The sequence below is a fragment of the Ceratosolen solmsi genome, unplaced genomic scaffold (genome assembly GCF_000503995.2).
Source record: "Ceratosolen solmsi marchali unplaced genomic scaffold, CerSol_1.0 scaffold11, whole genome shotgun sequence".
NCBI lineage: Eukaryota > Metazoa > Arthropoda > Insecta > Hymenoptera > Agaonidae > Ceratosolen > Ceratosolen solmsi.
In genome coordinates this window covers 11,463,298-11,476,117 of record NW_011948416.1, presented here as the reverse complement: position 1 = coordinate 11,476,117, position 12,820 = coordinate 11,463,298, and the positions used below count along the sequence as shown (strand labels likewise).

The following is a 12,820-nucleotide window of genomic DNA, read 5'->3' as shown; positions in this document are numbered from 1 at the left end:
GACATTGCTTGATTTTTTCGAATATTTTTATATGTTGATAAATTTATTTTTACGTCGTACTGATTTATTATTTGATGCTGCTATTGCAATATAAAGACAATTAAAAGAAATGAGTGTACAATTCGTTCTAATGGCAAAAGGATTTCCAAGAATTCTATGTTAAAAAATTGTAGATAATCATAGTATATATTATAAAGGTAAATAATTTTATTTGTTGGTTAAATTTATTCGTCATTTTAAAGCATAATTGAAACATTTCTTACAAATCATAGGTATTTTTAATATAGTATGAAATGGTAATTTAAAGGTTTGTTAAATTTATGTTCACATATTCAAATTTTAAATTCTGTTACGATTTACCTAAATGAAAAATCAAATTCGATCAATTTCCGATCGCTATTTCTGATGTATAAATCTCGTGCATCTTGTAAGAGTAATTTTATCTTTTTGTTTTTGTTAATCTATGATTTGTTAAAGCAGATTTACAACTCGTGCAATTTATTTTCCCTACCAAACGATAGTGGAAATCCAATCATTGGAAATCTGTGATAGTTTCTACCTATCCTGGTTTTATAGATCATAATATAAAATATTTCCATTTTAATTATTGTCCTAATGTGACATTGTTTGTTTTTATTTCTCAATTTTTCATACAATGTTAAAATTACGTATCTGCCTTTATGTGGCCATATTAATAAAATATTATTTTAAATTATTTCTCTAATTGATAAGACGACTGATATAGCATATTCATATATTATTGCGAATAATTCTTTTTATAAAAAGAATACTCTACGTACTTAAGATGATCCTATTTCCTGCTAACTTGAATTATTCGAAAACTTCAAGCAGAACATGAATTTCAAAATACCTTTAAATAACCATCTATATTTAATAATAATTCTATAACAATATTCTCCATTTCTATGAGAATTGCTAAAGTGTTCGACTTACAATTTTAATCATATAGTTGATTATGAAGTAAAGATTGAAGTTGGTAAGTAAACTAGCTCATTTAATACGAAAGGTGAGTTAACGCGAGTGCAAACAATTCCATTGAGCTGTGCATTTGCGGTGTTTGGACCTTTTTCCGCCAGCATACACGACTTACATATTTTGACGTTATGCATGTTATGTCGCTCAAATTCTCAAAGGAAATGATGGCGATTACTAATTAGTTAAACGTGAGCCACGCGATAAGTTTTCCTCTGCACCTCACTTTTCTCTCTTACTCTCTCTCTCTCTCTCTCTCTCTCTCTCTCTCTCTCTCTCCCTCACTCACACACACATACACTCACGCACACAACTACCATTACACTCTCTTTGACTCCTTCATATAATCCTTTCCTATAATATTTTGTTTTATCCTATAAATTTATTCTTCTCTTTCTTCTCTCTTTTGCTCTTCCTCTGATACATAAATACAGTAAATATCGCGAAATATTTAATTACACATACACAATGGACGATTGAATAATGAATGATAGGCACTGATTAAATCTCAAAATTGACATATTTTTAGTATGAAAAATATATTATAATAATGAATATCAATGATAATATTTATAATTTCATATAAATAAATGTTCATATAATATTTTTGAAAAACTTGAAATATTAAAATTATGTTATTGTTTATTATATAATTAATTATTATTTATTATATTATAATAATTATATAATTTTTATTATAATTTAAAAAATTAATTTTTTTTAGTTTTTTAGTTGTAGAAAAGAGCTATAAAGGTATTTGTAAATACATAATGACTCTTGATACTATCAAATTTTTTATTGCATTTAAATAAAAAATTCATAAGCTAAGTTGAAAATATATTTCATGAAATTATTGAAACATTCCCAAAGTATTTATTTATATCTCCAAACATTACTAATTCCTTTACTTTGTCAAAGCTATGAATGTTAAAAATTCATATCAACACAAAGTTGATATATTTCCCTGCAAAAATTTATAATACTCAATATTTTAAAGTAAAACTGAATTTTAAGTTTTTTATTATCAGTAGTTGAAGGAATTCCAAGTTTTACAAACTTTTATATTCTTTGAGCATTGATTAATATTAAATAAAAATGAAAAAGCTCTAAAAAATTATCATATAATATTCTGACCATAAATACATGATAATAATATAATAAAATTTTAATTTGATTATATTTATTTAAACAAAAAACATGACTTTTAAATATTTATATTCCTTCTCATTTTTTAAAAATTACTTAATAAATCACCTATTTATTCGTAGATTGTATCGAGAAATTTTAATGTTAAAACGTTAAAAACAGAGTTATATCTCCTTAGCAATAAGATTCTTTATGTTGCTTAATTATTTTGTTACTTTATATGATTATGTTCTAAATTTTTGAATATCATTCAATTAAAAAATCAGCAAAAAATGCCAATATTATTTTTAATCATTGAAAACTAAAAAAATATACAATTTTTTCACAAATATTTTTGAATTTAAACAATGTCAACAATTATGATGAATACATTCAATGATTTCAATTATTGATCTAATGAATGCTGTATTTTTAAACATGACACCTAGAATATATATTTTAACATTTTAACACCTGGAATTGATTGACAAATTAACATTTGTCTAAAGATAAGATAATATTTTAAATGTTAGAGATAAATTAATACAGTTTTCACATATATGTTAGTATGCTAAAAGAAATAATTCAACCTCTTTAATTGACAAGTATGTTGTGAATATCATTGAAAATTTAAACTGACATTTGTCAAATGGAGCTATATATAATGTTAATTTATTTATCAAAATATTAAATATATCCAGAGTAATGTTTCAGATAACAAAAGATTGCTACATAAAATAAAAAATGTATCGTTTAATTTTAAATTACTAAATTTTAACATATAGAAAATACTTCAATAACTATTTTTCTAAACAATTAAAGTTAGAATTGTTTTCTAATTATTATCTTAAATGAATCATCAGAAATTAGGGGCTAAAATAATAAATTAATTACATATCGTTATCAATTTCTCTCTAATACTATAAGCTAATATTGTTGATAAATTTATTTGTATTTTGGAAATTTATGATTTTATGAATAAATTATTTTGTGGTGTAAGCAAAATGTTGCCCAGAAGTTGATTAAAGGATTTGAAATTTGAACGATCGATTGGCCAGAAAATAATAGCTACACAATGTACACATTGACTAATATTTTTAATAAAAATAATAGATACGTGCAGTAACATATTCTAACTACTAATTACTCTATTGTACGTGAATTCAAAACAAAATTTTTAGAAAATAGTACTATGATGGTAAATAAAATTCTATGTAGAATAAAGAATCAGAAGATTTTGCTTTATTATTTTTTGCATTAATTCTATTTGCCAGCATATTAATATTCTTTTTACATATATAATTCATTAAAATTCATTTCTTGTATAAAATTTACGGTTAAACAAATAATGATATATGTGCTTCTATTTCGATTTTCTACTGTTTTTATGTCATAAACCATACTCCATACCGTACTCTAAATTACTGTAAATTACAATTTCATATATGAATTGTATATGAAATATTGTAGCGCAGAACAATATATAACGATACTTCTTCTATCGATAATCGAACTTGGATAATAACGCAATAGATGCACACAATACCACTTGTATCGATACTTGGTTCTTTAAATCAAAAGTAATCAATTTGATCAAGTTAAATCTCAAAAGTAATCAATTTGATTTTTAAAGTAACCATACACTCGACAAGAACTTTTTTTTTGCTCAACCATTAATTTATACGTAAAGCTGTGCATGCGAATTATAAAAATGTAGCCTTTGTATCTATAATTAAATACACTGAAATTTCTGCTATTATGCGCATGCAGCCCAGCTGGAAGCCTCGAGCGATCTACAGGGTGAGTGAGGTTTCAAACAGCCGATACAGACTAAACCAACTAAGAAAGTTTCTGCACGCTCCGTTTCTTTTAACGGAAAACCACAGAGTATTTCGCGACAAGGCCGAGATTATCTGCTTATCTCTAAATTAAATAGAAGATTAAGTTTTGTCCCTTGTTTTCTTCTAGCCATCCGTTTTTCATTCTGTTGTTTTAAAAAAGTTTGCGACAATGAGCGGGATTGCTTGTTGAATAAGTTGATGAATAAATGAAAAGATAAAAAATATTGTTATTTTGTACGATAATTTGTTAATTTTTTAAGTTTTCATTGGCTTTATGAGATTATGAGCAGAGGATTTTCGTCAAAACATCTATTCGTACTTATACTCGTCATTATTATCATTATCATTATCATTTTTCTTACATATTTAATGGAGTAAAAGATCAATTATAGATGCCGTAAATTATGTATGCTGTGGATAAATATGATTCCTATATGATTTTAAGCTGTCACATTTGAACTACTATAGTATGAATTAAATGCAACATGTAAAGTGATACGTTGTCATGAATTAAACATTTTTATAAACTAATAATAAGGCACCTTAAATTCTTTTTGAAATAATAGGAAAGTTTTATAGATCTGCCATTGTTATCAAAATTGTTTCATAATTAAATTAATATACCTTACAAAATAATTATTATATATTGACGCTGAAGTTTTTATTGATAGACTGAAGGTTATACAATGAGACCAGGACTTCCGGGACAGAAAGGAGATGATGGAAAACAGGGTCACCCTGGTCCTAAAGGTAAATTTGTATAATTTATTCATTAATATATATTCTTTTTAAAATTATATTGCTGAGAAAATAATTATTATAGCTTATTATTGCTTTTAATTGATTAAGCGTTTGATAAAATAATATTAAAATTTTTTTTTTTTTTTTTTTTTTTTTTATAAAATTGAGAAAAAATTTTTAGTTACTTTTTATTGAATAAAAAATGAAGAATTTATATATTCAATTGACAATATTTGTGAATGCAATGAGAATAACAATTTTTAAATGTATAAAATAATTGATTGTGTCGAGTTTATTTTGTATTATAATCTTGTATATTTACATGTATGCGGAGACTAGCTATACGAGGCTAAATGCATGTAAAATTTATTTTTATCTTATTAAAAAATATTATTGTACATCATAAAATTTACGGATATTGAAAAAATACCATAAATTATTTTATTTACTTTTGATAATACATAATACGCTACACGTGGGTGAAGTAATTAAATAATGCATGATTTATAAAAACGTAAGAAAAATTTTCATAATATTTAAAAACAATTTATGCTAGTTACATTCTGAAATTTATTGGATTAAACTGGCAGAGACGTCGAACTTTAAAATAATATTATAATAATGTGCCAAATGTAGTACATCCTAAATTTATGTACATAAATAGTAGGTATTTGATTTAAACATTAATCAAATGTTAAACTTTATTCATATTCTGCTTAATTCAATCACTTAGAAATCCATTCATTTTAATAACACAAACACTATACACTGTGTATTTGGAGAACATGCAAGTAAAAACTTAACGTGTATATATTCAATTTTGAAATTCTAAATTCATGTTGAAATTACAATGAACAGCCTGTAAAATCTCTTCTCCCATGTCACACTGAGAGTAGTTCATATCTCATGAATTATTTAAATGCAATTTTATTAGTATTAAAATTTCTAAATCTTATTAAATCAATTTTTTATATTCGTGTAAATTTAGCGGAATAGTCAAATTAAAAAATCTATTTAAAAATCATTTTTATTAATGTATGGTCAATTTCATCTTGTTAACGATAATTATTACAAGTATAAAATATTTAGTGCGTAGAAATTTCTATAATCTGTAATGTTACCATTTGATTCGATTAAGAACCTATTGGCCAATTCAAATAAAAATTTACCAATTATAGTCTAATTGTACGTAGGCACATGAGTGTAGTAAAAAAATTGAACAGTAGTGACGATTATGGGGAAACAATAAAATTTTGCAACTCAGGTGAAGCGGGAGTGCACGGCGCGAAAGGTACAAAGGGCGACATGGGCCACAGGGGCATGAAGGGCGACCACGGGAAGGAAGGGCCACGTGGTCATCAGGGCTCGAAAGGCGAACCTGGGGCACCTGGAGTTCCGGGACTCCCCGGAGCCGTCGGTAATGTCGGGCGCACTGGCGATAAGGGCGCTAAGGGAGATACGGGCCCCGAGGGCAAGACTGGACCTGCCGGACCTCCTGGTTCGCCAGGAGTCGGTGGTATCAATGTTGGCGATAATGGTGAGTAGAACCCTCGGATGTTCGTTATAGTACTACTTTATCATCTCGTTTTCTTTTTCGATTTATTCAACTAATTATTGACAATTGTATTTCAGTTTTATTTTAAAGCAAAACAACTAGAAACATGAGGCATAAATAATAATGTAAAGACACGATTAGACTTAGATGTATCAATTCTGAAGACTTGGGATGTAAATGTATTCATGAATGAAGAAATAATGCTTAAGTCAGCTCGGGGAATAAGCTTTATTGCACAAAGTTCAAAATTATGTCTTTTCTTAATATTTTTTTTTTTTTATAACATTTTTTAAATCTCAATCTTTCCCCGAGGAAATCTAAGCACAGTGACTTTGTATAAATAAATTACTATCTTATTTCTATTCAGAAGGGAAAAGAAAAACAAAAAAATGTTTAAACTCAATTTTACAAAAAATTAAAGAAAATGAATGCAGTCTTATATTTTTATGTAATTTATATTGTTATAATGTAATTTTAAAAATATGTGTGAATGTTATATGTATATAGATTCAATATTTAAATATTTAAATATGCAGTTAATTATTGTTGTAAATAATTCTATAATTTAATTTTTATGTCAGGTAGCACAAATTATAAAATCAGTTACGAAAAATCGTATTTTTTGTTAAAAATAACCTTGTCTTTCGAAATTTGTAATTTATGAATTTTCGATATTAAAACTTAAGTTATGACAAATTTTTAGCGCGTTTGCTCTTATAATGACACACGTGTTAATCATTTATATATTTTTTAAAATTAATCTAAAGCTGTATTTGAAGTTAAAAAAAAAATTCATTTCAAGTTTATATTTGCAAGTAAAGTATACGTATGTTATTTTCATTTTTCTGTGTATTAATCAATAATTTGAAAAAATTCTCCATAAATTTAACAACAATATACAGAGAAAAAATTTTTCATTTAAAAAATATAAAAATGTAGATTTTACGATTACCCAAATTCTTTAATGATCTCTTTTATTTATATAAGACATATATATCTTATCTTATCTTATATACATATCTTATATATATAATAATAAGAATATCTATATATATATATATATATATATATATATATATAGAATTAGAAAATTCAGCAAAATCTATTTTCAAATTTTAACTTATATATTAATAGTTATAAATGTTACATTTTTAAATATATGTTAAAAATAAAAACAGTCAATACTTATAATTTCAATTTATATAAATATTAATATACACAGAGAGAGAGAGAGAGAGAGAGAGAGAGAGAGAGACAGACAGACAGACAGACAGACAGACAGACAGACACATACACACAGAGAAAGAGATAGTGAAAGAGAGTTTTTATAAAGAAATGTCCAACGAATTTACATTTATTTATAAAATTACTAAAGGTTCAAAATGTAATGAAAAAAAATTCTGTTTTAGAATAAATTGAAGTATGACGTTCAAATTAAAAAATTTACATTTTATAAATTTACTTAGAAATAAAATTTGAAATTATGGAATTAATTTTGCAAATTATGCAATGTCTTGAGAAATATAATTTCCGATTTCTTTTTATTTTTAAGCATGAAATAAATACACGAGTGTGATTTTTATTATACAATTTTTATTAGGTTCTGGAATAAAAGGCGCAAAGGGTGAACACGGCGAACGTGGATATAAGGGCGAAGTTGGCTTGAAAGGCGAGAAAGGCGATAAAGGTAATGGGGGACCGGCCGGTGTTCCTGGTGTAAATGGCGTTCAAGGACCGCAAGGAGATAAAGGCGAGCCTGGTATGAATATATATATACTTTACATTATTTTCATCGTAATGATTAATTGTGCATATTGATAGCAAAATGTTATAATATAATAAATCATATATAAATTTGCATACTTTGTAAATTACAATGTATTTTCACTACAAACATTTTAAACGAGGTGTAAGATACTAAAATCGTATCCGTGGTAAGGATCGTTTTATTTCTGTAGATAATACATATTATAATAACCGTATCAATTCATTATAAAAAGCATTTCAAAATATATTTAATTGAAATGCAAATTAAGTATAGCATATAAAAGCAATTGTCACAACTTAATTTAAATACAGCTTAAATTTGTCTTTCCACTTCATATCATAAATAATAAGACTTCAAAACAATTATTGATCCAAAACTAATTAAAAATACAATAGGCAAGGATGGTATTTCGGGCTTTCCGGGCATACCTGGTGCGAAGGGCGAACGCGGTGAACGCGGACCTCCTGGTATGACGGCGATCGCCGGCTCCGGCGAGTACGTCGCTATCAAGGGCGAAAAGGGTGCGGAAGGAAAACGTGGACGAAGGGGCAAAACTGGACCAACGGGACCCGCAGGTCCGCCTGGAAAACCAGGAATTAATGGCGATATCGGTCTTCCTGGATACATGGTGAGATATATCGACGATTTTTTTTATTCCATCCGAAACCATATGGGTTGAAGACGAATATATTGTATAAGTGCACTATAATAGTATGGACACTGTGAAATTATTGGTGTAATTGTAAATTGATCTAATGTCCGACGCATGCAGATTTTTTTGCGATAATATTTTAATTACAAGGAAACCGATTTTACATGTTACATCATTGATATGAATATTTACATGAATATACAATGTACGTACATATATGATGTATTGCACTAGGAAAATGCAAAATAAAGTTTGCGACAGTAATTTTAAGAATATTTAACAGTTTCGATTTTTAAATATTTTATGCGAATAACCTAGTTATGTAGAAAATTATTGTATAAAGTATTGTTTTCTAAATATTATTAAAATTATAGTATGAATAATAAGAAATTAATAATGCTCCTAATAAATAAACTAAAGTCGTTTTTAAGATAATAATTCCTTCATAGCGTATATATAAAATACTTTACTATCTTTTCAAGAATCTTTCTGTAAATTAAACTTTTGTAATCTTGGAATCTATTGGAAGCTATAGTCTATGTACTGTACAATGTATTCTGTTTTTTATACTTACATCAAGTTTTATTGAATTTCATGCCAACTCAAGAATGCTATTAAGGTAAGTTTTCAAATGTAAATTAAATAAATATAAATTTGCAATATAATGAGATGAGATATTCTTAATTTGTCTACTTTGATTTTATTACTTCTGTCTCAATGTATTATTAGAATTATGTATTATCAGATTTATTCAAACAAAGAATATATTTATTTTTATTGTTTTTTTTAATATTTTTTAAATAATTGAGTTGATTAATTTTTTTTGCCATTTGTAAATAAAAATTGAATTACAGTAATAGGATTAATATTTCATTATATAATTTTAATGTAAAATTTCGTTTATTATTTACATGTTCATTTGAATTAATATTGGTAGGGTCGACCTGGCACGCCAGGAATCCCTGGAAGTGTCGGTGCAAAAGGAGAAAAGGGAGAACCTGGTGCTATGAATCCTTATGGATCCGCGCATGGCGTAAGTACTCTATCATATCATTTAAAATAACATTAAAAATACTTGTTTAATTAATTCGAAATTATTATTGTTTTAATTATATTTTACAAGCAAACGACTTATCCGATTATCTACATCTTCGTATATGTAGCGATCAAAATAATTTAACATATATTAGTTTTTAAGATGCCTTTGTATCAGTATCAAGTATCAGTTTTCTATAAAAACCAATGCTACATAATATTAGAGTATTAATAAAAATAATTCATAAAAGATAATATAAAAAAGAAATCATAAAATATTTGATACAACGAAATATCAACAAAATTAATCGAATATTATTTACCCGGCAAAAATACGATATCGTATTACTTATTATTATTAAAGCTGTTGTAGTTAAGGTTAATACTTTAGAATAAATTTAATAAATATTAATACTATTTAAATAATAACCAAATTTTTTCGAATAATTAATAAATAACTTAAACATTACTGCTATATAAGTCTGGAATCTGGCAATGATCTGACAATGCCATGATTACATTTTCCTTGGGTGCAAATAACTTCTTTATAAGAATCCAAACAAATCCTATAGAAAAAAAAATATATCGATAATAAAAAATATATATAATAAAATATATCAATATATTTTATAAATATATAAAAAATATATCAATATCGGCTATGATTTTCTATTAAATACTCTGATTTATTTTTATACCCCATATATTAATAAAATTAAGAATAAAATATTAGGTTGTAATTACCATTTACCATTCAAGGCAGTAACAAATAATATACAAAAACTTGATCGAGGGATTTCCTATTTCTTTCGAATTTCATCAAATTGTGTCCATTACAGTCTAATATATATATGCATATTATTTTCTTATTATACTTTGTTAATACAATAGGAATACTTAAATTCCATTCAATACCTTGTTTCTACTTTGCAATTATAATTTATTGCTCAAAATAATCGACGCATCTAACGACAAAGGCTAATAATGATATCGATGATTTTCTTCCTACAATAAATATGTATATTCTGGATGAAGCTAAAGACAATGTTTCTAAACTTGTCAAGAAAACTTATGAATAACTTTGTTGAAAAATAGACAATGTCCACCAATTTACTGGTGTGGTGGTGGAAAAAAAGTGTTGATAAGTGGATGGAGTAGCGCTTCAATTAAATATTCAACACATCAGCTTTTCGCGCTTGTTTATTGCGCTTTATTTACAACTACACTATAATGATTCTATGATGACTATGAGAATCGTTGAGATCTTGCCGTTCCTTGGTTGTTGCCATGTGGTGTCAGCATGCACTATTTGGTAGAGGTAGGAGATCGTTAATCTCCGGATCCTCTTGACGCGGTTCACGGTGTGAAGAAATGTCTCGATACCTTGGTATGGGGTTAAGTAGTGTTTGCTTGCACCGACTCGTGGAAGTGAAACTTGATGATTTCTCCCAGCTACCATTTCGTGCTCTCGGACACTATACATCGGAGTTTGAGTCAGCCCTATACCTCGTGGAGGTTGCTACCATTTCACTTGAATATTTCCCGAACTGTATTATACGTTACCACAACACCAGCGATTTATTCTTCCAACACCTTTTTCCTGCCGGTTATTTAGTTGAATGCGAACACGAAATTGAACGCGTGTTCCTTCCGTCGCGGCCCAGCTAAGAGAAAGAGCGGTGGTGGGGGGAGCTTCGACGCGTGCTTGCTTTATATACCTACGTGGTAGCTTAGTTAACTGGCAACAATGGATATGTGTTGCTATGCGGATACTAGATAAACATTGCAGGACATTCGAGAATAAAGCTTTACAAGTTTCGAGAATTCCGGGAAAGTAAAGCTTTGTAGGGTTGGAGAATTCCGAGAAACAAATGTTTACAAAATTCGAGAACTAGAAGGCTTATAAATTTCCAAGAGCCAAAGGTCTTGGGAAATGCTCCAATTCCGTACAAAATTTTATATACAATTTTTCTATATATATTTTTCTTTACATTTTGCTCTGTCACAACTTTTATTATTAACTTTCATTTAACATTATGATTAAACATCGTTTCCTTTACAACGATGATTACATTTTTCGCGTTTTAACAATACGAAGGAATGCATTCGGATGTTCCATCAATATATTAAAAAAGTGGTAATTACATTGGTTTGAATTGCCTTTGCTCTTTGCAACTCAGTATTCTGTAATTATAATCGCGCCTGTAATTATATCTTGGATCGTCAAATAAAGCATCGTCTCTGTGAAATTAATTTTTTAATAAAGTCATACGTTTATTGCATTAGCAGCTACAGGATATTTTACTATTTTTCGTCTTCAGAAATTCACATTGATTATTAAATGGGGACTTTATAATTATATCATAATATGTTGTCAAAGTTGGCTTCGGATTCTATAATATATAGAGATGTAAAATATTATTTTAGTTGAAAGATGAAAGTTCAGCTTAGCATGGAAATAGTATTTAATGTTTTTATCTAAATTTTAAAAAATTGCTCCTCTTCCTTTATTACATCAGAATCATCTACTTCCTACACTGCTCACTTGTGATTTATAAAGTAACTAATAATTAAGACAAAAACGTGCATAAGAAATGAATTTATTCAAATTTATCTATACGAAACATTCGAGGTGAATAATGTGTGTCCAGACAAATGCCAGATATTGCGTCATAAAAGCTTAGATATATCTCGTACGGGGATAATACTAAAAGCTTATTTTGTTTACTATTTCGTATTATTCGCTCTATTCATTTATGATTTTCTCCCGACTTAGTGCTTAAAGTGTAAAAATTAAACGTCTCATTTATACAGAGTATATTATAATAAAAAAATTGATATTTTAGTGTGTTCATTTAAATTTCATCTCTATAATAAATCTTCATTCAATTCAATTATCAATAATTTAATATTTTTAATAAAACTTTTAATGAAACTTATGAATAATCTATGTTATAATTATAATTATATTCGATAATTATTTGTATCATATAAAGTTTAGCTTCATAACACGTTGTAAAGTAATGATAATTTTTACATTTATGCATAAGATTGTATTTATCACTCAGACAAAAGGAGAGAAAGGTGACGATGGTTTTCCTGGCATTCCT

The 12,820-nt window shown here is 27.2% G+C and overlaps 1 protein-coding gene across 1 annotated transcript in view; it reads left to right on the top strand.

Moving 5' to 3' along the window:
* Window positions 1-12,820, top strand: part of Mp (collagen XV/XVIII-type protein multiplexin) — a 50,324-nt gene that overhangs the window by 30,962 nt on the left and 6,542 nt on the right. The window contains exons 6-13 of the mRNA XM_011496132.1: window positions 3,889-3,918; window positions 4,631-4,709; window positions 5,965-6,237; window positions 7,856-8,014; window positions 8,419-8,651; window positions 9,283-9,294; window positions 9,613-9,708; window positions 12,779-12,818. Coding sequence (XP_011494434.1) covers window positions 3,889-3,918; window positions 4,631-4,709; window positions 5,965-6,237; window positions 7,856-8,014; window positions 8,419-8,651; window positions 9,283-9,294; window positions 9,613-9,708; window positions 12,779-12,818 — 922 coding nt within the window. The remainder of the gene's footprint in view (window positions 1-3,888; window positions 3,919-4,630; window positions 4,710-5,964; window positions 6,238-7,855; window positions 8,015-8,418; window positions 8,652-9,282; window positions 9,295-9,612; window positions 9,709-12,778; window positions 12,819-12,820) is intronic.